The sequence below is a fragment of the Pleurodeles waltl genome, chromosome 1_1, assembly GCF_031143425.1.
Source record: "Pleurodeles waltl isolate 20211129_DDA chromosome 1_1, aPleWal1.hap1.20221129, whole genome shotgun sequence".
In the NCBI taxonomy this organism is placed as follows: domain Eukaryota; kingdom Metazoa; phylum Chordata; class Amphibia; order Caudata; family Salamandridae; genus Pleurodeles; species Pleurodeles waltl.
The window spans coordinates 1,409,098-1,433,750 of NC_090436.1; the positions used below are offsets into that span (position 1 = coordinate 1,409,098).

Sequence of the window (24,653 nt, forward strand, 5' to 3'; positions counted from 1 at the left end):
TTGTCTTTGCCTGTGTGAGACTAATGTAACTGAGAGAAAGGGACGAGAACTGATCAACCACAATTCCCCTGAGGAGTCCTCCTTGTCATGCGTCCGGTTGCCACAGTCATCTCTGCTCTCTGGCAGAGATGAGGCACTGCTAGTTGGCCGGAAAACCCAGATTAGGCCGACAGGTGTCACCTGGTGTGGAATTGTTCTTAGTACCTCATAATCTATGCAATCCTACCTCCCAAATCCAGCCGCCTCATTAGGATAATGAGAATCTACGCGAGAGGACAATTGTGACTCACTACCAGGGATAGGAATTAAGTAAATGAATTGGAATTTGAATGCACAAGGGGGAGTTGAGGTGACTGCAGGTCACTGTGCAGGGCTAAGGAAGGCAGGTTGAAGTTATTTTAGGCAGAAGTCGTGGTACTTCAGGTGGTGACACTATCTCGCCCGCTTCCCCTCAGCAGATGATCAAGTTCCAACACCCTCCAAGGTCCTTCGCATACATTTCTTTACCAGATAAACATCTCTAGAGTGGTGGTGTCCATAGACGTCTCTTGTTTAAATATTACTGAACAACATCCAAATCACACACAAAAATTACAAATATGCAAAATTATTGGTATTAAACTTTTATTTACATGATTCAGCTACTAGAAGTGCATCCAATACACATTCTAATGCCAAACACGAAGAGAATGTAGAACGTAGAATAAAGTAATTAAGAAACACCAACTCAGGTACAAAACATTAGGCCTTAAATTAAGCAAACTGGTGCAAGTTTTAATTAATGGAACCAGGCCTTAGAAATATGTATCTGGTTGGAATATTAAGCATTTCTTGGCATAGATCCATGATATTAAAACTATTCACCGTAAATTTATTTACAAACTCTGTGCACAACTCTAAAACATAACAGAATGTTTGAGGAAATCTGACATTTTTATAAGTGCTTTCTCAGAATAATGTGTTTTAGATACTGACAGAACGTGTCCAATGATTGCAGAGCAGTCAGTTAGATCCCAGCACAAATGGTAAAAAATGTGGGAAAACCCATTTGGCTCGTTGAAGCGCTTGCAAGGAGTCTGAGCCTAGGAGTAAACAAGCTTGTGTGATGCAGTTTCACCGCATAACTAAGAAAGTGAAATTGGAACATCCACCAGAAAACCCATAAAGCAACAACCACCAAACAACAGCTTACAGCAATTGATGCATTGTCACATTTCTACTTGCAAATCTTTAGATCGCCCAGTAGAAACCTAATACGTTATATCATGTTTTAGAGATATAGTTTTAACACTGGGGACCCAAGGACCCTCAGATACACTAACATGTTATCACTGAAGACATATCACAAAAACCATCACTGTAACAATGGGTTTCTCACTTTATGTTGTGTTTTTTGCACATCCTACAGAGTCCTGGCCTAGGGTCTCTCAACCTACAGTGTAGAAAAGGCTCTGAGAGTGAAGGGCCTAAATCATACAGCATCTGAAGAATGAACAAGACGTCTCACAGGCTTATTATCAAGGAAGAGGCCAAAGGCCCAGGATCAGCTAAGCCCCAACTCTGCACCCAGAGGGAACACACAAACAGGGCACCACACTTTGCCAGGTTTCGGGTGGTTTTGGGTTTGATCTGTGCCACGCATATTATCTCGAAGCTAGATTTTTGTGATACACAAGATTTAGGTAGTCAGGCTAAATTTAATGTAGATCAGTGCATAAACATCAAAATCCTGGAGATATCACAGACACACTTTGTACAGCTTACATTTAAAATATTTCTACAATATCACTAAGAGTGAAGCTTTTCTCCATTGAGAAGTCTTTTTTTAATGAAAGGTTGATCTCAATACTAAAGTTTCTTGCGCTCTATTTTACTTTTCCCATGAGAGGCTATTTAGATACCTGGGCGTGTACTAATGCATGGAAGGTTTCCCTTACAGTCATTCCAGGTTCTGGGATTCTCTCCCCTATGGACACAGAGTTGTGCAAGCCTCTGCAAGGTTTGACCAAGGCTTTTCCCACAACTAAAAAATCTTTCTACCTTGTGGCTTTTATCATGATATATGGGAGTAAATTCTATACTTCCCCCGATATGCATGTATTTTATTTTATTTCTACAAATATACACTTTCTCTTATATCCAAATTAAGCCTATATGTGCATACATGACATGAACAAAAATCTGGATTTTAAAACTTCACACGGAATTCCCACAATTTGTACATTTGAAGAGATTCTGTTGGTTGTTTGAAATACCAGGTGCATCACAAGGAAGGCTTGAACGTCACTCCAAATTCTTTGCATGTCTCATTCTTGAGTTTGGTGTCTGATATTTGTGAACTAGTCAGGAACACCCCAAGACTTCTGAAAGCTCTACTACCTGTAGAAAGTCTCTCTCCTGTGAGGTTTCTGCATAAACGAGTAATTCCGAGGTCAAAGCAAAGTTCTTGCCAGAAGCTCTTCTCAGAGTCGGTACATGCAGTCTCTCCCCCCATGGTGGGTACATAGTGCACAAGTCATACCCAGAAAGAGCAGCCTCTTTCCACACGTGTTACTTGCATTAGGCTTCTCTCCTGTTAAAGTTTTTACTACATCACTGGCAGACCCCTTAATGCTGAAAAAGGTTCATGCCTTTTGTTTGTGCAGCCTGACATTACGAAGGCGGCCAAGATCTGAAACTTTTCCCCCCTTCAAAGCACATATGTAGTCTGTTGTAATACTGGACAAGGCGCAGATTGCTGCTGAAGCTTCCGCCAGTGCCCGCTTCGTGGCCGCCTTGAGCAAAGGACCCGGACGCTTTGTAAGAACTCTCTGACAGCGACGGCTCTGGTCCAGCTGGCCTGTGGCTGCATCCTGCAGGGGCCACAGACTCCCCTAAGCCTGGTGCCTGCGTTTCAAAGATGCACAGGTCTATTCCGTTCCAGCCTTCACAACTTTACAGGCCATGGCTGTGCCCTGCGGAAACAATCCAAATATATGATTAGTGGCAAACAGAACATACAGGTTTTACGTACGAAGTGCTTTATACAAAGTTTAGTTTTTTAAAGATAAATTCAATGACTACTGGATAAAGAATGCTATCTTAGGTAATGTGTTAGCAGACCAGAGGAGAAAAGGTTGTTTGTAATGAAATCACTGGGGCCCCTAGATTCCAGTAATGATTTAGTGGGGGGTCCCTTGATTCCAGTAATGATTTAGTGGGGGTCCCTGGATTCCAGTAATGATTCAGTGTGGGTCCCTGGATTCCAGTAATGATTCAGCGGGGGTCCCTAGATTACAATAATGATTCTGTAAGGGTCCCTGTACTCCAGTAATGAATCAGTGGGCGGCCCTGTATTCCAGTAATGAATCACTGGGGGTCCCTGGATTCCAGTAATGATTCAGTGGGGGTCCCTAGATTCCAGTAATGATTCTGTGGGGGTCCCTGGATTCCATTAATGATTCTGTGGGGATCCCTGGATTCCAGTAATGATCTGTGGGGGTCCCTGGATTTCAGTAATGAATTGGTGGGGGTCCCTTGATTACAGTAATGATTCACTGGGGGTCCCTAGATTCCAGTAATGATTCATGGGGGTCCCTAGATTCCAGTAATGATTTAGCGGGGTTCCTTAGTTTCCAGTAATGAATCAGTGGGCAGCCCGTATTCCAGTAATGAATCACTGGGGGTCTCTAGATTCCAGTAATGATTTAGTGGGGGTCCCTAGATTCCAGTAATGATTCAGTGGGGTTCCCTAGCTTCCAGTAATGATTTAGTGGGGGTCCCTAGATTCCAGTAATGATTCAGTGGGGTTCCCTAGATTCCGGTAATGATTCAGTGGGGGTCCCTAGATTCCAGTAATGATTTAGTGTGGGTCCCTGGATTCCAATAAGGATTCAGCGGGGGTCTCTGGATTCCAGTAATGATTCTGTAGGGGTCCCTAGGTTCCAGCACTTAGGATAAGTTAGGACCAGAATAAGTTCCCACTGGGGCCCGACAAACGGAGAAGTGAGAAGCATGTGTTGACACCCTTTCAGAAATTTCAACACAACTGGTAACTTAAACAAAGAGGGGTGATCAGGCCACCCTAGAAAGGCCGAAAAAGAACCCTTAACTGTGCCCAGAGGAAGGCCTTGCCAGGCAGGAGAAAGAACAAATAACAGAACATCAGATAATTTGGCCTTGAGGTGGTTAATCCAGCATGTGCTGCACCAAGCCACAAATGTATCCCAACAGCAGGCATATACAGTTTTCGTTGAGGGATGCCTGATTGCCAACATCCTCCAGACGAATGTTGAAAGTATAGCTGTTGCCACTCAATTTGCACACATGAAGGCAGAGACTACAAAAACGTAGGTGCAGAACCCTGCCCTGCTGCTGCAACAGCAGCCCCTTACACCCCCCCCCCCCCCCAAGGAGGAGCAGCCTGATCAGAGGACATATGCTCACACCCATGAGTTCTGCATACCATACTCTCTGTGCCCAATCCAGAGCCACTAGAATGACTTGGGCCAAGTCTGTCCTGATTTTCTTGAGAACTTCCACTCTAGGCAGAACATGACTCCAAGCAAAAGACACCTTTGAAACTCCAACTTGCAGAAGAGCTGGCATTATGCTTTCTCGTTGGTGGTGAACAGATCGAGCCAAGGCTCTCCTTACTCCTGGAAGAGACCTTGAGCCACCTCTGGGTGTAGTTGCCATTTGTGATCCACTAGGCGTCAAAAGGTGAGCTCGTCCCCCGTGGCATTCAAAGATCCTGCCAGGTAGTTCACCTGTCACAACCTTTTTGTTACAGTACCAGATGGCCGGAGTAGTGCACCTGAACCAGCCTCCCCTTGATAAACGGCAGGAAAGCTTTCAATGCCAAGTGAATGACCTTCAGCTCCAGATGGCTGATATAGAGCCCGGGCTCCACCAAAGATCTGAGGTCTCTGATTTCCAGCTCTAGCAGATGACCCCCCCAACACAGGAGCGATGCACTGGTCACCACTGCCCACTCTGGGTGAGGGAAGGATGAGGGATCTGCCACGGACCCAACTGCGGTCCAGCAACCACCACTGCAGATTTATTGCAGTATTCTCCAAAATCTGAACTTGGCTGGAGAGGTGACCTTGATATTGGGCCCACTGATGCAAGGCGGGGATATGAAATTAAGCATCCTGCAGATCCAACACACCATCGAGTCTCCAGGGTCAAGCGCAGACAAGACCTGGACTTGGGTGAGCATCATGAATATCTCCTCTAGGAGGAAGGTGTTGAGAGTGCGCAGGTCCAATATGAGCTGAAGCTCTCCATCCTTCTTGGGCCCAAGAAAGTAGCAGAAATAACAACCATGACCTACTTCTGACACCAACACTCTCTGGAAAGCCCCTTTGGCCAAGAAAGCGTGCACTTCCTGCTGCAGTCACTGGGGGGGCTGGGTGGTGGAAAGAATGGCGGGGAAGAAATGAATGGGAGAGCATACCCCCTGCACCCCATCTTCAGGACCTATCTGTCTGAAGCGATCGCCCAGCCACTGGAAAGAATCGCTGGATTCTGCCTCCCACCATATGGCTGTTTTCTGTGGAGGGCACGGTAGAGAGGTTTGGCAGGTGGCAGCTGGGGGAGTGGTGAACCGGCTGGCACGCTGATCTTTGCTGCGTGGGAGTTGGAAACTTCGGCCCAGACAGCAAAATTGCTGGGTCCCCTGAGGGGATTGGACAGGCAGGCAGCAGAGGGTGCTTCGTCCAAAACCACAAAAGGAGCACTGGAATTGGTGGGATGGTGAGGAAGGGCAGAGCGGCCCAGAGAGCAAGCGATAGTCGTACTCTCTTTAAAAACCTTGTCCCTGAACATGTGCGTTCCATCAAAGGGCATGTCCATCAAGCAGGACTGGACGTCGCCAGTGAACCCAGTGGATCACTGTCACGCATGGTGATGAATGGCAACACTGGTGCCAATAGAAATGTTGCCACTGAATCCCAAAGGGCATGGGAACAACGTCCCAACAAGCAGCTGGCATTAAACAGGGTGAATGGCAAGGCTGATGGAGGAAAAGGCCCTCATTATGAATGTTTCCGCACGTTTAGATTCCCCATCAAAGGAGTAGTAGGAAATGTGTTCAGATTAGACCGACTTGTGGATTCCTGAACTGCGAGAAGAAAGCAGGGTCGTCCAGAGCAGGACAATGGTGCCTGCCATCTGTCAGCTGACAGGAGGCACAGAGCAAATTAAATGTGAGGAGAGGCTCAGCAGAATTCTTTTGAAGGAACACGGTTTGTCAAAGCAAGATTGAATCTATTGCTTGCCCTACTTATGTCATCACCCATTTAAACGACTGACATATTTCTAAAAAATCATGTGAACTCCCAGAGTCCAACTAAAACAAATAAGAGCAAGCTAAACTCTTGAGCACCCTGGAACTCCAGAGACCTGGCCAACAACAAACACTCCATCCACCAAAGCAAGAGGAAAAACAACCCCCCATGACCTCATCCTAGTGACGTCCCTGTGTGTAAGCTGCATATAACTCACATCAGCCAAAGCTAAGTATTAGACCAACACCACCAACGAAGTTGGCAACAGTAATAAATCACTCTTCAAGACAATCAGTAGTATCTCTTCACTCAATATGGTGATCGGAAACCAAGGGTAAGTAAACTGGTGCAGACCTACGGTGGTTTGGCTGCAGTCTTTATTAAACAAAATGTCAACTATATGGATGAATAATGAATCCAACAAAAAGAAAAAGTCATCTGTCAATTATTGGTTGGACATTATATTCTAATGATTTATACCTTTTGTTTGGTGAATTTGTTTTCCAAATACTGTTGAGATTATGATTTTAGTTAGTCAACTATTTAAGGTTTAAATAATTCTGAGGTGAATCACTGTTTCCTGTATCACTTCAAGTCAAGTTGATCAATCCCCTCCCCGATCCTCTTCTCTCACTCCCTATTGACAAATGCTCTCTCATCAACCTCTCCATCCATGGAAAAATACAGAAAGGCTAACAGCACATAGACAATGACAAGCCTGCTTGTCCTCTGACACCCACACCTCTGTTTTGCACCCACGTTCATAAATCCCTGTCTCTTGTATACCTTGCAGACATCCTCCATTCTCTCCAAACCACCATCTACAAGGATGTCTTACCCTTGGCCTTCATCAAAGCCCGCTCTTGGGAAGATTTCTCATGTCTACTGACCACGGTCACTGTATTCCTCACTTACTGTACCTTCACCAAACCTCTCAAGATAGGGCAGATTCACCCGCTCCGTGCACTGGACCCTCATGACCTCACCATCTACCAACCAATGACCCTCCATCCATTAATCAGCAAGATCATTGATAAACTAGCCAACACATAACTTCAAGATCCTATCAATGCCACCATCTACTGCATGACTACCAGTCCAGTTTCAGATCACACTGTGCCATGAAGAGCTCTACCTTATAAGTCACAGACGACCCCCTTGACCACAGATAAAGATGACACATGTGTCCAGATACTGAAGGTCATCTCAGATGCCTTCGACACAGGCAACCAAGCCAACCTTATCCACATTGTGAATTTCTGAATGGGATTTATTGACAACGGTTTTACTCTTACCTATTCAACTAACAATAGTATGTTTACATGGGTACCTAAGGATCCCAAAAGGTCCCTATATTCTGAAAAGTCCTCCTGTGTTCCTATATGGGGCCACCACGTTGGTACTCATCAACAATAGGTTTGGAATTTACCAATACGTCAGCCGCAAGCAACTGTATCTGATCCAGATATCCAACACAATATTGCACTGCCTGCATCCCATCCAGACTTAATTATCCATCAACTACCTGAAGTTTAACTCCAACAAAACAGACTTCCTGCTATTTACCAAGAACATCAGCAACAAGTTATCCAAACTTACCTCAACCACAGAAACCTGGACTGAATTGAATCCTAGCTTTCATCCAATCCCTCACTCTGATTGACTCTGGACTCCAACCTCACCCTCAATGAATGTATCATCAAGAAAATCCAGACGGCCTGATACCAGATCTTGCTATTAAACAACCTGAAACCATTCCTCTGAGTAATGGAGCTCATAACTGCTGTTAAAGCCCTCAATCTCGCATCTAGGTGGTGGCAATGCCCTCCTCCACTGCATCCGGTATACCACACTAGCGACCCCCACCCCAAGGCCATCCTACATTGAGTAGCATGTCTCATCAAGGGACTGAAGAAATATAACCATATCCCCCACACACCAACAGAACCCCACTGGCTCGTCTTGCCAGCCGTATCCTATTCAAAACTAGCTGCATCATCTACAAAGCCGTTACAACCACTACTACTGCCTACCCGCTAACAACCTTAACACGTTTGGTGGTTAGAGGCACTCCTGCAGCCAGAATACCATTGCACTGGAGGCAAAGAAGTGCAAAAAAAGAAACAAAAAGGTCACGGGCCTTCTCCATCTACGCCCCCGCCGGATCCGGAACAACATCTCTGTATTCATCAGGACCACCCCTGCACCAATTTAGGAAAATCCTGAACGCACAACACTTTAAAGAACACAACATCAAATCAGGCCTCCAAAAATCTACTTGCCCACCTGCTGTGGCAAATAATATTTTATCAGGTTGAGCTATTTTTAAGATCTACTCACCCCTTCTGGCGAGTTGACAAAGAACAGGTGTTCTGTTCAGTCAGAAAGGGAAGGAGCAATAAGGACGCCTTTAAATCATATTCTTATCTTATCACATTTGCTCTGTGTTCAGTTTCCTTCTAACTGCAGACCTGCTGTACAAAGAGTGCGAAACGAAAGTCGGTAGGGCATCAGGTTTTTCCTAACACAATGCTTAAATACCTAAGTCAACTGTACAAACATTTTAAAATATTTCAGTAGATGTGAAAACTCATTGTTTGTACTTCTGTGTGATGAAAAAGTATTTTTATAGGATGAAAACAAATCCAAACACTTGGTGATGTGCAAAGGATAAATATGTTTTCTGAAAACCAATTTTCACAGATTATTGTTAATACAATATATAGTTTTATCAGTAAAGCTGCAAGTTAGTGGTAAAGGTTTTAGTCATTTCTTGGAGATTTATGGTCTGTAAATGCCAGTGAGCTACCACATCATGCTTTAGTAATATACTTATGAAAAATGAGTGTTTAGACATAAACTGAGAAACACTCCTGTTGTGATGCAAAGCTATTAGTAAACTAAGAGGCAAGTCAGGGATCATGTGTACCCTGTATGAGGGCTAGATTATTTTTATACATGTAGCAAATGTTTAGTTTATTTAATTAAACAAATAGGTTTTTTGTAAAGCAGAAATGATGAACTCACATATTTGAAAGTGCACTCATGACAGAATGAAGAAAAGTCGGCGCTGTAAAATAAAATATTTACCTAGGATCACACAATTTGAGACCTGTTTACGGGTCAAGTACTTTGCAGTCAAGTTGAGTAGATTATTCAACTTACTCGACCTACAAGTCTAGTAACATTTTTATGATTTTTTCGAAGGCTGTGATTGTAGTGAAGTGGATTATTATTTGAGGTGGATAATAACCCACCTAAAAGGATAAGGCCACCACATGTGAGATGTCACACAAACTAAATAAAATAAACCTGTGCTCAATTCCTGGGAACACGAGACAAATAAGTCAGGCTTTAGTCAAAGGCAATGTCTAACATAATTAAGCATAGCGTACACTACTGCTAAAAGTTACACAAAACACAATGCAATTCCACTACCAATTTTATGAGTCAAATAAGACTATAAGATAGACTTTTAAACTCTTGTGTGAAAATCAAGCCAAAATGCACAAAGCACCAATGACAGTCTATAGAAGCGATAGGCCGGGACCTGGGTGCGATTTAAGATGGACCGGGCTGGAGCCCTGATCAGATACAGGTGGACTGGTTCTGTTGAAAGTATGGAAGTCACAAAGTTCAAAGGTGTTTTTGAGTCCTAATGCAGAGAGAAACTTTGTCACGTTTTGAGAAGAAAAATCCTCCTTGAGCAGGCTGGTGCTAAAACTGTAGATGCCACTTTGGAACCAAAGGCTAGATACTTGAAGCACGTTGGTCCCACTGGAGGCTTAGAGCTTTGGAAATTTCTCACTGAATGCAGAATGGGACTTAGTCAGTTTTTCATGGGTGCTGGGAGCCTTGACTGGGACGAAACTGAAATACAGTCCAACGCCATGAAACTGCTGGCCGTATGCTCTTTTCCGCAGGTCCCATAGAAGCTCTGAAAGGAAACGTTTTTCAACATCTCCAAACTTTCTTCTGATGCCTAAACAACCACAGGGATACACTCTATGGTCCCTAGGACCATAGAAAATTCCAGATTCGAAGCTGACGCCAGGGAATTCAAAGGTAAGGAATCTGCAACTAGAAGCCTCCATCAGATTACTATTATAGTGCCTTGATGCTAAGCACTATGTAAACACACATGTAGACACACAACTAGCACTGCATATTACAGACCATGGTTCACAGATATGCTTTAATTTGCTAGAGCCATGATACCAATCCTTGTACTGAAATTATGTAGTTGCAGCATATGATGTGAAATCAATCAATCAATCAGGATTTATAAAGCGCTGCAAATCACCAGTGAAGGTCTCAGAGCACTGGAGTTGCTAGCTGCTTTGCTGTGCTCTGTTCAGTTGAGCAGCCATGTCTCAAAGTTGTTTTCTGAATTCCCGGAGCAATACTGCTTTCCAGGGCAAGGTCGTTCCCGGCTTTGGCTGCCAGGTGAGCGAAGGAGCGTCCTCCGCTGCTGGATCGGCGGATCTGGGGAATGTCTGCAAGGAAGAGGGAGGCAGATTGCTGGGTTGTTGGAGGCTGGCCCTCTATGTAGTGCAGTGGTTCCCAACCTTTTGACTCCTGAGGACCCTCAATGAATCATTACTGGAAGCCGGGGACCCCCAGCAATTTGTACGATTTAATTTTCAAACATTAAAACAGTAATTCACAAAACATATAACAAGTACACACCAAACAAATACTCAAATTACTAAAGATAAAATTATTTTATATTGAAAAAAATATGCAAAAATCAAAACATTTTATTAGGAAGGTTGGCGCTGCATCTCGGCAACTACCTTTTCAATGTTTGGTTTTATTTAGGAAAGGTGAATCCTCAGGTCAGATTCTACATTTCCGGAGCGATTTCAGTTTTTATTTTTTAGGTATGCAAGATCTGAGAAAAAGTTTTCACATAAATAAGTGAAGGGGAAAGGAAGTAAACCATAAGGGCCTCTCATCTCTCCCTAGCCTCTCTGTCACATGTACTTCATTTGTTTTATAGCACCTCTCATACAACAGTAGGGTGTCAGGGCACTTTACAGGGGACTACAAGGTGTAGGATTCACATGACGTTAGCACAGTGCATCATTTGTAAATAAAAACGTGCCGGTGCCCAAAGCCCCCCTCTTAAACTCATGGCTGCTGCAATTAAATGTGGGTACACGGAATACTGAGGCAGCATAATCCTGAAGCCATCTCGGGCTGTTCAATCCATATTAAGCCACTCCCTGCCACTTCCTCTCACTCTAGCAGCTTTCTTCTTTATCCCTTTGTGACGCTTTTTCATTTTTCCCTTCCTCCGTCTTTCCCATATGTGTCTATTGGTCGCAGCAAATGCTTGAGGCAGAAGAATAAGCCCCAGCCCTAAAAAATAAGTGCCGGTGCTCAGCACTGGAAACAACAAGCACAAATTAAGCACTGCGTTAGCAATAAGAATGTACTTCTATACAAGCAAACCTTTTTAGCAGCATATGGAAAACGAAAGACTAGGGAAAAAAAAACTTTCTAATTTGTGCCATACAGTTTGCATGCAGCTCTTTAATGGCAGTTCACAGCTCACTGTCGAAACTGCCACTGCACAAAACTCCCATCTCTCTCCAGCAGATACATTAATCACTTGAATTAGCTTGAAGCTTTTATTTTAGCCGTACAAGGAGCTTTGCAGTCTATTTAAAATTGCTCAACCAAGGAAGTAATAAATATGAAAACACGCAAGCACGTGTTTGTCAGAGGCCCCAGCTGGAGAAGTGCCTTCCTCCCAGCCCACGCCTGCGGACCCCCTGGGAATGTGTCACAGACCCCTGGGGGTCCGCGGACCACAGGTTGGGAACCACTGATGTAGTGTACAAGAACCAAGAACACTATGCAGAGGGTCCGGACAACCACATGTTAGTTTTCAGAGGTAAAAATCAGACCACCTAATGCTCTAATTTTTAAGGGTAGTGCTCTATCTCAGCCACCAAGGGCCGCAGCGCCACCAAACTCGGTACAGCTGGGGGAACTTCCGAACTGTCTGTGTGTCATTAGGTCCAGCTGTGACTTCCGGTCGTGGAGATATTGGCAATTCAGTGAAGTGTCCTTCACTGGTTTCTTGGTCTTTTGCAATTTACTTGCTTTTCTTGAGTGGTGCCTCCACTCAGGAGGGAGATCTGGGGTGATACTTGAAGCCTGGAGGTCCCCTGGGTCAGTCCAGTGTTCAGCTCCTCCACTGTCGCAATTGTCGGGACTCTGGTGCAGCAAGCAGGGGTCTTGGCGCGTCTTCTGGTGCAGCAGGTCCTCAGGTCTGGTCCTGGCGGTTTCTCTGGTGCTGATTTTCTTGTCTTCTTGGAATCTTCTTTGAGTCCTTCTTAAATCTTTTTCAAATTTAAATTCTTGGTCTAGGGGAGCCCACTAAATACTGAATTTAGTGGGTGTTTTAGGGGGAACCTGGTAGTGTCCAATGGGGCACCTACCCTTGGGTGGCTACACCCACTATAGTGACCACTTCCTGTGGGAAGGGTCACTCCCCTAACCCTCATTGGCCGTTTTCCTCCATTCCAAGATGAGGAAAACTGAATCAGAGGGTCCACTGCGCATGCAAGCCCTTAGGGGTGGTGCATGCTCAGTGAGGCCACTCCACCTACCCTTTGTCTGGTTTCCTGCCTTTGCTCCTGCCAAAAGTGGGGGTTTGCAAAGGGGGAAGCCCTCTGCTGCTAGCAGCAGGCCTGGCGGCTCGAGTTTCAGGGCTGTAGCCCTTTGAAGCTCACCACCAGGGTGTTGCACATTCCTGGGGGGGGCATTGTCTTACAAACCAGAGAGCCATGGCTCTCCCCCAGGTTTGTATATTGGCTGTCTGGAGTGGCAGCCGGATGGAACCAGCCAGCATCCCTGCCAGTTAGGGTTAGCTTTTGCAGGGGGCACCTCTAAGGTGGCCCCTGGGTAAATTTAAGGTTAAATCCAGTACTGGTATCAGTTTGGATGTAATATTTTGAGTTGTTTGATACCAAACAACCCGGGGTGCAGAGTGGCCATTATGTAGTTGGGGGGCTCGCGTTTGACCAGTGCCCGGTACATACATTAAAATGGCTGCTCTGTTCACTCACTATGTCCCAGGTTTAGCAAGGACACAGTGGGGGCATATTGCTCATGCAGCTATGCCCTCACATATAGTATGGAGCACCCTGCCTTAGGGCGGAAAGAACTGCTAGAGTGGTGGCTTACCCATAACATATGCAGTGTATGGTGGACAGGGCACACAGAGGGTGTGCCATGTCGAGTTTATCTTTTTAGGGCTGCCCCAGTACACTCAGCCTGCAATGCAATGCTGGGTGCAGGGCCCTTGGGGGTGGCACAATCAGTGCTGCTGCCCCCAGGGGCCTACTCTTAATATCTGTTGTCCTGGGTACTGGGGTACCCATTTACTATGGACTTACAGGGGTATTTAAAAGTATAACCAATTGTGCTAAGCATCACATCAGTTTTAGGGAAAGAGCTCTGGCCCAGGGAGCCTGGTTAGCAGGGGCCCTGGGCACTACCAACTTCTAGAACACATCAACATCAGGCAAAAAGTGGGGGCTAACCATGCAAAAAGAGGCCTCCTCCCAAGGATCTGTTGATGTGTGCTGGTCCTTCGTAGTGCAGGGCTTTGTATGCGCGGGTCAGCATCTTGAACTGGCATCTCTTCTGGATCGGAAGCCAATGTATCTTCTTGAGGTGCAGGTGATGGGAGTCTGTCTGGGGAGGTCAATGATTAGTTTTGCAGCTGAGTTTTGTACTGTCTATAGTCTCTTCAGGAGGCGTGCAGTGATTCCGACATAGAGAGTGTTCCCGTGGCCCAGCCTGCTGGTGACGAGGGCCTGTTTGACGATCCTTCTGGTGTTGATTGGGAGTGACCTGAAGATCTTATGCAGCATGTGTAGGATGTGGAAGCAGGCAGACAAGAATGCATTTACTTGTTTTTGCTTAGATAACTTGCTATCCAAGATGATGCTAAGGTTGGGGGTGTGATCTGTTGGGGAAGGGCCGAGTTCAGCATGCCACCAAGTGTTGTTCCATGGCAAGGTGTTGCTCCCAAAGATGAGGACTTCAGTCTTGTGTGTGTCGATCTTGAGACAGTTGTCATTCATCCAGTCGTCAACGTTCAACATACATCTGTGGAAGTTTGTTTCTGGTAGTAGAGGGGTCTACTGACAGTGAGAGGATGACCTGGGTGTCATCGGCATGGGAGATGATGTTGAGTCCATGAGATCTGACTCAAATGCTCCTGATCAGCCCACTAACTCTCCACCCAAAGCAACAAAAGTGCCCTCCTATCCTTAGCGAGGACACTGCTCTTGTGGGATCAGGGATCAGATCACAGGTGCCTGATGTCTTGGCACAGTTCATTGGTGTCCCACTAGTCCAGCAGCCACTGGCTAGCTGTAGGAGGGCAGTGGCTGGCGAGAGTGTCCCCAGATGAAACAAGGAGAAAAGTGGGGGCCTGTACCACAGGGCACTCTTCACCAGCTACAGATGGTAACTGGAAATATCACACAGGCTCCGATAGCACAGGGAAGAGGTCTGGGCAAAGTGATCTCACCTTCAAGGACTAGGACCAAGCTTCCCCGCCTCACTCATCTCTGTTGAGGTGCTGCAAGCTCCTTATCTTGGGCAGCTGTCTGCAATTTCCTTGCGTTCCAAGCAGATGCTCCAAAAGCCTCAAACGGCAGCTGGTTCTCTGCATCAAGGCTGCTCACCAATACCCTTACTCCTAGTCAAACTGGCAAATTCCTTTGCAGCATAATCCAATCGTCACAGAGAAAGCCCTTTGAAGTTCAACCCCGATTGAGGGGTTTGCAGATGCGGTAAGCAAGCTTCTTCCCTAGCCTTTACACCAAGCACCTTGGCAGGTTTCCTTAGACAGACCCTGTGTGGGCCCCTTTGTCAGAACAGCAGACAAGTCTTGAACAACTGACCGTGAAGGGCAGACTTTTATCATCACTTATTGGTAAGCTGATACAATCAGGGGGTTGGCTACTTCTGAATCCTTTGCTGGGTGCCACTCCAATCGTGAGGCACATTTGTGGCACATTCACTGCGTGCCAAGGCATGCAAAGGATGACTTACTATTTTCCCTAACAGGTCTTGGTAACAGCCCAAGCTATTTCCTGAGTGGAATTTTAATTAACTACAGAACAGGGGGCCCAGACCAACACCCAGCAGAAAAGGGGGGCAGAGGGTCCCTCCTAGCAGAGTTAGTGCAGCTAAGCAGAGCTAGGGGCGAGTGTCTACCCCCAGCCCACCAGGCTTCTCCAAGGAAAAGGGAGGGAAACTGGGGAACTGGAACGTTCAGAACAGCTCTGCTGTCGTTAAACACAATGGCTCACCTCACCATCCTCACCCCGTGAACTCGCGGGCTCTCAAACCCTGCAGGATTGTGATGTTCACTGAGGTAGAGATCTCAAAAACATATAGTAACTGTTAAGTGACTTGCGTGGAGATCAGCATCAGGCTGGGGAAAACACTCTCCAGAGACATGCAGAAGACTTCCGGTCCCAACACATAAGTTCCACTTTTAAATATTATGCACCCTACCTTGTGGGCATCAACGTGCGCCTACGGGTGGCTTGAATAATTTGTAAAAATAGGTTTCCTGGGTGAAGTGACAGGTCTGTGCAGCGGGGCTCACGGCCGTCAGGCTACGCAGGGTAGAGCCTGACGACACCTCTTCTCTGCCCGTCATGGATGCGCAACAGATGCTGAAGTCCACAAGTGGCATTTAACTTTCCATGCCAAGGGAATACATCTGCACCATACACTATGGCCCTACAGGAAAGCAAAATCACATTTTAAGCTAATTTCGAGATGCGTTAGGGGTTAGAGCGCTGGATAGAACTGTACCACTGGTAGAGTTCAACATTGCCAGCAAGTCCCCTAAAAATGGGAAAAGTAGGGGTGTCCACCGACAAAGGAGTCACTTTGTAACAATGATGCTGCAACAGTTCACATCCCATCAGATCACAAGTTGACTGTGTCCTTGCCTGGCACACTGCTGCCTTTTCCTAGGTTTGCACGATACCAATATCAAATACATACATACATATACAGTATACATACATATAAACACCAGGCTACTTTGAAAATGTTCAACATACTTTGGAGGGAACTCCAGATGCAACCAGTAGATGGCAGGACAATCCGAAAGAGGAACCTGAAAGGGACTCATACTGCGAAACACTTCTAACTTCAGCCGAGTAACAGTTGAGCTAAACTACATGAGGACAGGACGCTTGGGGTAGAGCCAAGTGAGATGTCCAACAGAACAGCACATCAGGCAAAGAGACAGAAGAAGGGAAGCACCCAGGATACAATGAGGACTGGGCACCTTCTACTCACAGTGTAAAACAATGCTCCTGCTAACAAGGAGTGCTGAAAGCGCCAGGTAGATGGACTAATAATAAGGCACTCTTAAACAGAGGAAACAGGTGCAAGCAGAGGAGGATGAGAACTACCCAAGATGGAACCAAAGCCCGGCTGGAACCGACTACGGCGGGACCAGTGGTAACCAGGGTCTATCAAACAAGAACCGTCAGCACATCTGGCAGCTCACTCTAGACCTGTGTATACGCCCCACCTTGCTATGGACACAGGACGCACCACTGCGGTCGGCTCAGGCATGACAAGCAGATACTAATCGTAGGAGCTCCTTATTTTATTAATTGCTATTTATTACAATTCACCCATAGCAGAATCAAACTCAATGCCAACATGTGTTTTGCACCTATAAATTGCATCATTTGGGCAAAATATACAGTTCTTACCAACTTGTAATCATAAAGGCAGATCAAACAATTTCATCTACTAATAATTTCCTGTGAAACTGAGCAGAATTCTTATAAACTTTTCCTGTGATCACTAATAATATCAACGCACATCCTAACAGCATCGCACGGGCATTCGCTCTGCGCCTGGTTCCCCAGTCATTAATGCACAGCATTTGGCAGAACATGACCCAGGAATTGAACCCCAAATTAACAACTGGAAATACTACTGATAATAGTATGAGGGGCCGCTTCACAACCAGTCATTCAAGATGACATCAGTTACCACATATGGTGGCGATATTTTGTTGGAGAGGTTGGTCTAGTTCGCTCAATAATGTTGAGCATAAATGCTAAACTACCTCAAAACAACTTCGAGGAACAAAGTGCTTAGAGCAGTAATCTAGCACATGCCTCAGCAGCCCCCAGGACCAGGCATCTATTCCACCCGTTAAACACCAACCCAGCCTGCAGAGACTGAGGCAAGCCAGAGAGCGCTCAGCGAGGGACTAGCTGGTGGACACAATCCTCCAAACCGGGGAGAGACCGAGTGGAGAACATTCAGCTCACACACTCCATGAGACAGGTTGGACCTATCTCACAGATGCGAGGAACGCTACATACACTCAGGCTCTTCGTCCCGCCTGCTCACTGCTTCTAAGGTTTGCGCCTCACCTTGATTTACCAGTCTTTACATGCAGGATGCCGTGTTATAACGGTGCGGAGTCCATCTTCTCCTCTTCAGCAAGCCTCTGGTCCCCTGAGCTAGTTAACGGGAGTTCGTTCTCTGCCACGGCTGTGGACGGCTGCTGGAAGCCTCCTCCTGCTAACACAAAGGTTATTATAGCTTTGGAGCTCAAAACAACACGTCAAACATCCTCAACCATGTCTCCTTTCCCTGAGCCACTTAACGATAAAAGCCCCAGACCCGACTTCCATCCAGCTAAAATGCCAAATAAAAGCAAACTACTCATTTGTCCAATGAATTCACTAAGGGCCACATGTACGAAGATCCGGAAACCGGATGTTCAACAGTATCAATGACACTGTCTGAGATTCGCAATAGGGACACAACTGACCTACCTCATGAATGCTCATGAGGTAGGTTGCAGTTTACGACCCCATTGGGAATGGTCGCACTCACACGGATAGTGGCCTGCTGGGGACAGCACACCACCATGTCTGTGACTGCTTTTAAATAAAGCAGTATTTTTTTTTTTAAATGCAGCCCGTTTTCCTCAAAGAAAAACGGAATGCATTTCGGAAAAAAAAATGGAAATTTTTCTTTAGATTTTTTCAGAGCAGGCAGTGGTCCGCGGGACCACTGCCTGCTCTGAAAAAATGTTTTCGCTGCCATTCACAAAGGAGAAGAGGTCCCTTGCGAATGGGTTAGCACCAATTTGAAAGTGGTGCTAACTGAGATTGTTTTGCATTCGCGGTAACAAAACAATCATACATACCATTTAGATGCGGTATTATGAAGGGACGCTCTTGACACGCACCTCTCTTAATACCGAACCCCAAAACCCAAACTGCGATTCGGCAACAAGTTACAGAATCACAGTCTGGGCTTTGTACATCCCAAGAAGCATTTTTCTAGTCGCAAACCATTCTGCGAATTGGCCTCTTTGCGACTAGAAAAAAGCTTGGTACATGTGGCCCTACGTACCCGTGCACCCAATAACTGAACCTTGCAGTAAAATAGGAAGATGGCCGCCCACCGCTCCACCTACCAACCACAAACGCATCCATTACCCACACACAAGTATTCCTTCCTACTAACCACGGTTAACCACACACCTGAGTATTACATAATCCACTCTTCTACACTACCACATATCTACTCATTACCACCAAAGAACTCATTGTGAAAGTCTAACGACTCGTCAGCACACAAACCCGCAACCCAATCTGATCTCAGTACAAATCCTTTTGTAATCTTTCTACAGTCTCCGTTTAGGTGCCCCTTTGCATTATATATACTCATGTAGTCAAATGTATGTTTTAAATGTTAATGCACAGTTGCCGATGTCGTTGAAATACTAGTTTCGGTGCTACCTGGTAGCTCAGCTTGCTAGGATAGATTGTTTAATGCATATTCTAGTATGGACTGGTACCTTGATTTTCTAGCTTCCTAGAAAATGATATTTTGATTACTCGCTTCTTGTTTCTAAACAATAAACACCATTTGACAGAACATTTACAGGTAACAGGTCCCCGCTGGGTCCGGGGGTGAGGGAGGCCCCCCAAGAAACTCACAGCAGGCCCGTTTGGTGCAAAGATCAGCTCAGTCGAGAGGATGGAGGCTACGGGTTGTGAATATAGAGAAATCCTAAATTACTGTCATAACGTTGCTTCATTATTTCATTTCGCCTCCATCAGTACCAGCTGTTTGTAGTGTGTGCACTAGGACAGGCTTCCACGTTTAATAAATCCTAAATATCCATTCCATGTGCGAATTCCTGGCTGTGTCTGTTCATGATGCAAGAGGGTTTGTGTGCCACTAACATATTCCTGGGAGCCTCACAGGACTGATCGTTCCCTTAACCCCCTTCTCATGTGAAGCGCACAGAGCTGCGGGACGTCTCCGATTTAATTTCTAAACTCATCTTTAGTGGCATATTCTGAGAGAAACATATAAGCTTCACATTTACTGAGAGCAATAGTACCACCAGTGAGTACCTCAAGGTGAGCAGAAGGGAAGAAATAAACTGTTTCCCTACGGAATTCATTCAGTCACTAAGTATGAAATGCGTGTGCGCTCAAGCAATGACTGAGAAAACAGAGCGAAAACACCAGGAGGGAAACAAAACACAACAGTTTGACAGGCAGATGAAGCAGGTTGTACCAAAGTGGCGACAGCAGAAGGGGGAGCAGGAGAGCGTCCGGGATTCGGGGGGCCGGAGGGAGTCTCTCAAGACTGAGGGGCACCATGATCCCTCTGTGGGATTCTTCAGCTCATGCACCTCCCTTGTCGCTCTCTCTCAGCTGAGATTTATTTTTTGTGCTTTTCTGATTATGTACCTCCATTGCATTTTATATACTCATGCATAGGAACAAAAATGTTTTATTTACAAACCAGTGTCACATAATATTCACTGCACATGTGCAACATTTAACATTTTCTTTACAGTATTTTGATCGCGCATCAATTACTCATATATGAATAGATATGATTTCTAGTTAGTCAATCAATTCAAATCCGTGAAGGTGCAAAATGATTACTGTGTTGATCTTCGCACTTGACTCGGTTCTGCAAGAGGCCTGCCCTTCTCAAGTGCTTCTAGGCTCAGTACAGAAGAATATGAGGCAGAGAGGAATCTTCAACTTCCTGGGAGGCTTGGTTTGTGTGTTGAGCTGTAACCATCCTCAGTGAAGGCCTCTGCTGCTCTGACAGAGCCTGGCCTTAGCAGCTCACCAGGGAATGTCACACCGGGGGACACAGCCACCTTCTTGACGTGGAGCTTGACTGTTCCCCTAAGGTCTGCGGGACGGAGCCCAGCTACAGAGATTCAGATGGGACTTCTGGTGCTAAAACACCCTCGCCAAGCGCTAGAGGAGAGTGCTTGGTGAACAGTGTCTCAATCATACAATGAAATAAACCTATGAAATACCACCACAATGTTGCAATTCTTGATAATATTTGGCTTATTAGAAGCTGTTATTGCCACCATATTGTTTGTTTTCATCTTGCATTGATAAATATCTGCACTAGATTAGGGTGCTGATTTTACTAACGAATTTTAAAAAAAAGGTTGATTCTTGTCTCTCTCCATTCACAGTGAAAGGAGTTCAGTGCACACTAAGAAACATACAACCCTGTAAGCTAAGTATTTGACCTCAACATTTCCAGTGCACATTAAACGCTAGCTGCTTGCCATGCGAAAGGGGCCTCGCCGTCTCTAGCAGATCAACCAACATGGAAGAATAGGGGTTATGTAGGCTCCCACCTGCCCCCCACCCAGGGCAGGGATGGCAGGGAAAGCGCTTCCCCTGCCACCCTCGCCCCCACCCCCCAGTGACGTCTTATGACCATCAGAGGTCGCCCTCATCGCGTTGGAAGCTCAGCGAAAGACAAATGCTTTAATTTCTCTTCCGATCGGGGAGGGAGAGATCGGAGAGGCATGAAAGGAGAGGAAAGGCTTTTCCTTTCATGTCTCTCGGAGCATTTCTGCGGCCAGAAATACCCACTAGACACCAGGGATCGTGTTTACATTTTGTAAACACATGAGGGGTGCGGCCCCTTGGGCAAGGGTTGCTGCATATCGGCTTTTATATTTTAATTAGGCCGATCTTCTCCCAAGGGGGGCAGATGCCACTAGGCACCAGAGATCTTTGTTTTGTTTTTTTAACAGGTGGGGAGCGACCCCTTAGACAAGGGTCGCTCTCCTGGAGGGCACATTCATTTTAGGCCATTTCTGCCCACCTTGGGGGCAGATCGGCCTATTTTTATTAAGTCAATCTGCCCCCAAGGGGGGCAGAAACCACTGGACACCAGGATTTTTTTTTTTGTGCCAATTTCATGCAAGGAGAGCGACCCTTTAGGCAAGGGTCGCTCCCCTGGGGGGCAATTTTATTTTTAGGCCATTTATCGGCCAATTTCTATTAGGCCCATCTCCCCCAAGAGGGAACAGACACCACTTAGGCACCAAGGATTGGTGTGTGTGTTTTGTTTGGCAGGGGCGCTTCCCATGGGGGCACATTATTGTTGGCCATTTCTGCCCCGCTTGGGGGCAAAACAGTCTATTTTTGTAAGGCCCATCTGCCCCCAAGGGGAGCAGTAGGCCCACTAGACACCAGGGAAGATTTGTTTTTTAAAAAGAGGGTGTGGGTAAATGGGGTCAAAATTGTTCTGCCCACCGGTGGGTAGATAGGGCAAGTACCCCCAATCCACTCCACCGGGAGGGGGGGGGGGGGGGGGGGGGGGCAAAAAGCCTACTAGATGCCAGGGAATATAAAAAAAATTAAAAATTAGTGGGAGGGGGCGGTGTCTACCAACAAGTATGGGCATGGTTATGCCCCCACCCCAACTGAAGGAGGTAACAGTCTTTCAGCTCTCCCCCGCACTCTAAAACATCTTATCCCACGGCAAGCAAGAGGACATTTGATTATTTTGGGTTTTGATTTTACATTTGAGCCATGAGACCTTTCCCTAACTCTCAAAATCATACCCTTGGAATGGTGAGGGCTGCACTTTTTGGACTTTGGGGCGCTGCCATCTAGAAAAATCTATGAGACCTAGACACATCTGAAAACTAAACATCTAGGTGAGTCCAGGGTGGTGTGCATCACATGCGCCCTGCACCATTTTCTTACCCACAATGCCCTGCACACCTCCACCTTTGCTTGAAATCACACATTTCCCACACATTTTTGTGATGGAACCTTCCGGAATCTGTAGGAATCCACAAAATTCCTATCACCCAGCAATGTCTCAACTATACGGATAACAATTCTGCCCCACTTGTCAGCCTAAAAATCTTTTCTTTCAAACTGCTCTTTTGGACACGCTTTGGTTCCCCCTCAATTTCAACATGTTTTTGGCTCTTCCCTGTCACTGGCACTTGGCCCCCCTACACAAGTGAGGTGTCATTTTTATTGGGAGATTGAGGGGAACATTGAGTGGTAGGAAATTTGTGCCGGTGCAGTGATCCCACACATAAATGTGGGGAAAATTTGATTTTTTTAACTAAATTTCGGGTTTCTGTGGATTCTGGGTAAGAAAACAGTGGGGGATCCACGCAAGTCACACTTCCCTGGATTCCCTCGGGTGTCTAGTTTTCAGAAATGTTTGGGTTTGGTAGGTTTCCCTGTATGGCTGCTGAACCCAGGACCAAAACATAGGTCCCCGCACTCTTTGTGCATCGCAGGCGGTGCAGAGAATCTTTGGCCTGGCGCCGGGAGCTGCTCATCAGGAACTACATTTCCGTTGAGTATCCAGGTTAGCAAGTTGCCGGCAGCAAGAAAGAAAATCCATGATTACCTCTTGTACAGCCTGACTCTTCCTCAGAGGATGAAATACCTACGACACCAGGAATCTGTTGCTGCCCCTGCATTAAAGGGTAGTTTGGAGGGAGCGTGCTGCAAGCTTCCTGACAGGTACTGCTGATCGCCTTTCTGCCTGAAATGCTACCACTAGCTCCCAACATCCAAAGGCACGAGGCACGACAGACCTGAAAGCCAAACTTCAAGGGTCCTCTATTCATGTTACGTACCATGAACAAGGCTCCTAGGACCACTCAGCCATTAAGTAGCGTTTCACAACCACATGCCCAGCAAAACACATGCAAACACATTCTCCTCACGCACAGTCCTCAGTGTTTTAAGAGATTAACTTTCAACGAAAATTCACTCTATAAACCTACAAGCTGGTGTTGGCAGGTCAACTCTTCAGTCATCGACGGGATCTCATCCATAGCAGACCAACAGAATTAAACAGCTGTGTGCAGAGCACCGCTCCTACCCATGTCTGGTTGCGCAAACCTTGAGATAAAAGAGGAGCTGATCCAGCGTTGTTGTAACTACTCATGTACAAGCCTACGTGGTACAGGGATCATGATGAATACCTTAGTAGCTAGAATTCTAGAAACCAAATGGGTTGGATTAGGAAACTGGTCCGGCTCTGGAATAGTTGCATGATTTGTATAGTGGTATGGCAGCACCATGAAACCGAATGGTGAACGAGCGCTCTATAAATGCCACTAACATAACACACATAATGTAGGATTCCCAATATCAGACACTTATCGCTGGCACCAGACAGAGCAGAGATCTGCAGATGTGGTGAAGAGGAGATAACAGTTATTGTGGTAGTGCACTGCAAACTCTGCCCAACACGGAGAGCCCAAAGATCTAAGGTCGACCTTCAGCCCTGACAATTCTTTATGGTTTCTTTTTTGTTCTTGGCACTAACGTCACCTGTCTATTGCTACATTTTATATTTATTTTCTGGTTGATCTGCTCAGCATATACATATTTAAGTTCAGCTCAGTGTGCCTTCAATCAAAACAGAAACACTGGTGGCCAATGACGGCCTCCTCAAAGCATCCATTTCATGATGTTCTAATACATCCTCAGTGTTGGGGCAGAAGAAAACCTTTGATGAATGTGAAATTGAACATTTCTTAGACACAAAAGAGCTAGGAAGGAGGGTGTCAACCAGATGTGTGCATCACCGTCAACTGTTTAGGTCAAGACCCAATGACCGGATTCTTCCTGGTCATCGGTCACTGTTTGCCACCTTGTAACCTGGTGTCTTTCTGTTCGAAGATCTCTGGAGCACTACGAGTGTAAAGCAGCTCTTAAAAATCTCAGAACATCTGCAGAGGAAGTACCTAAAACACCCGAGATGTTTGCTAAATGAAAGGGGGTGAGAGTGGAGCACACCTGCACAACACTCAGTATTGTGAAAACTCTGCTCAGAGGTCACCGGGGTACTGCTCCAAGCTTCAGAAAACAGCTGTGAATTGTGAACTCAAAAGCAGCTGCATTTAAAACAAACGGATGGAGCTTGTCAAAGTGCCCCAAGGCCTGCTGCTCTCTGAGACTGAAAGTGTAATGAAATGGACCCTAGCCAAGAGAACAGCCATGTTGGGGATAAAAT

General features: G+C 46.0%; 1 protein-coding gene across 3 annotated transcripts in view; it reads right to left on the reverse strand.

The window, feature by feature from the left end:
* Positions 1-615: 615 nt before the first annotated feature.
* LOC138246115 (trichohyalin-like) overlaps positions 616-24,653 on the reverse strand; it is a 156,459-nt gene continuing 132,421 nt past the window's right edge. The window contains exons 5-6 of one of the 3 annotated variants that reach the window (XM_069200486.1): positions 17,726-17,873; positions 616-2,954 (exon numbers count right to left, since the gene is read on the reverse strand). In XM_069200486.1, coding sequence (XP_069056587.1) covers positions 17,761-17,873 — 113 coding nt within the window. In that variant the 3' untranslated portion in view covers positions 616-2,954; positions 17,726-17,760. Of the gene's footprint in view, positions 2,955-17,725; positions 17,877-24,653 lie in introns of all 3 variants that reach the window. The other 2 variants (XM_069200402.1, XM_069200564.1) reach the window with 2 other exon arrangements.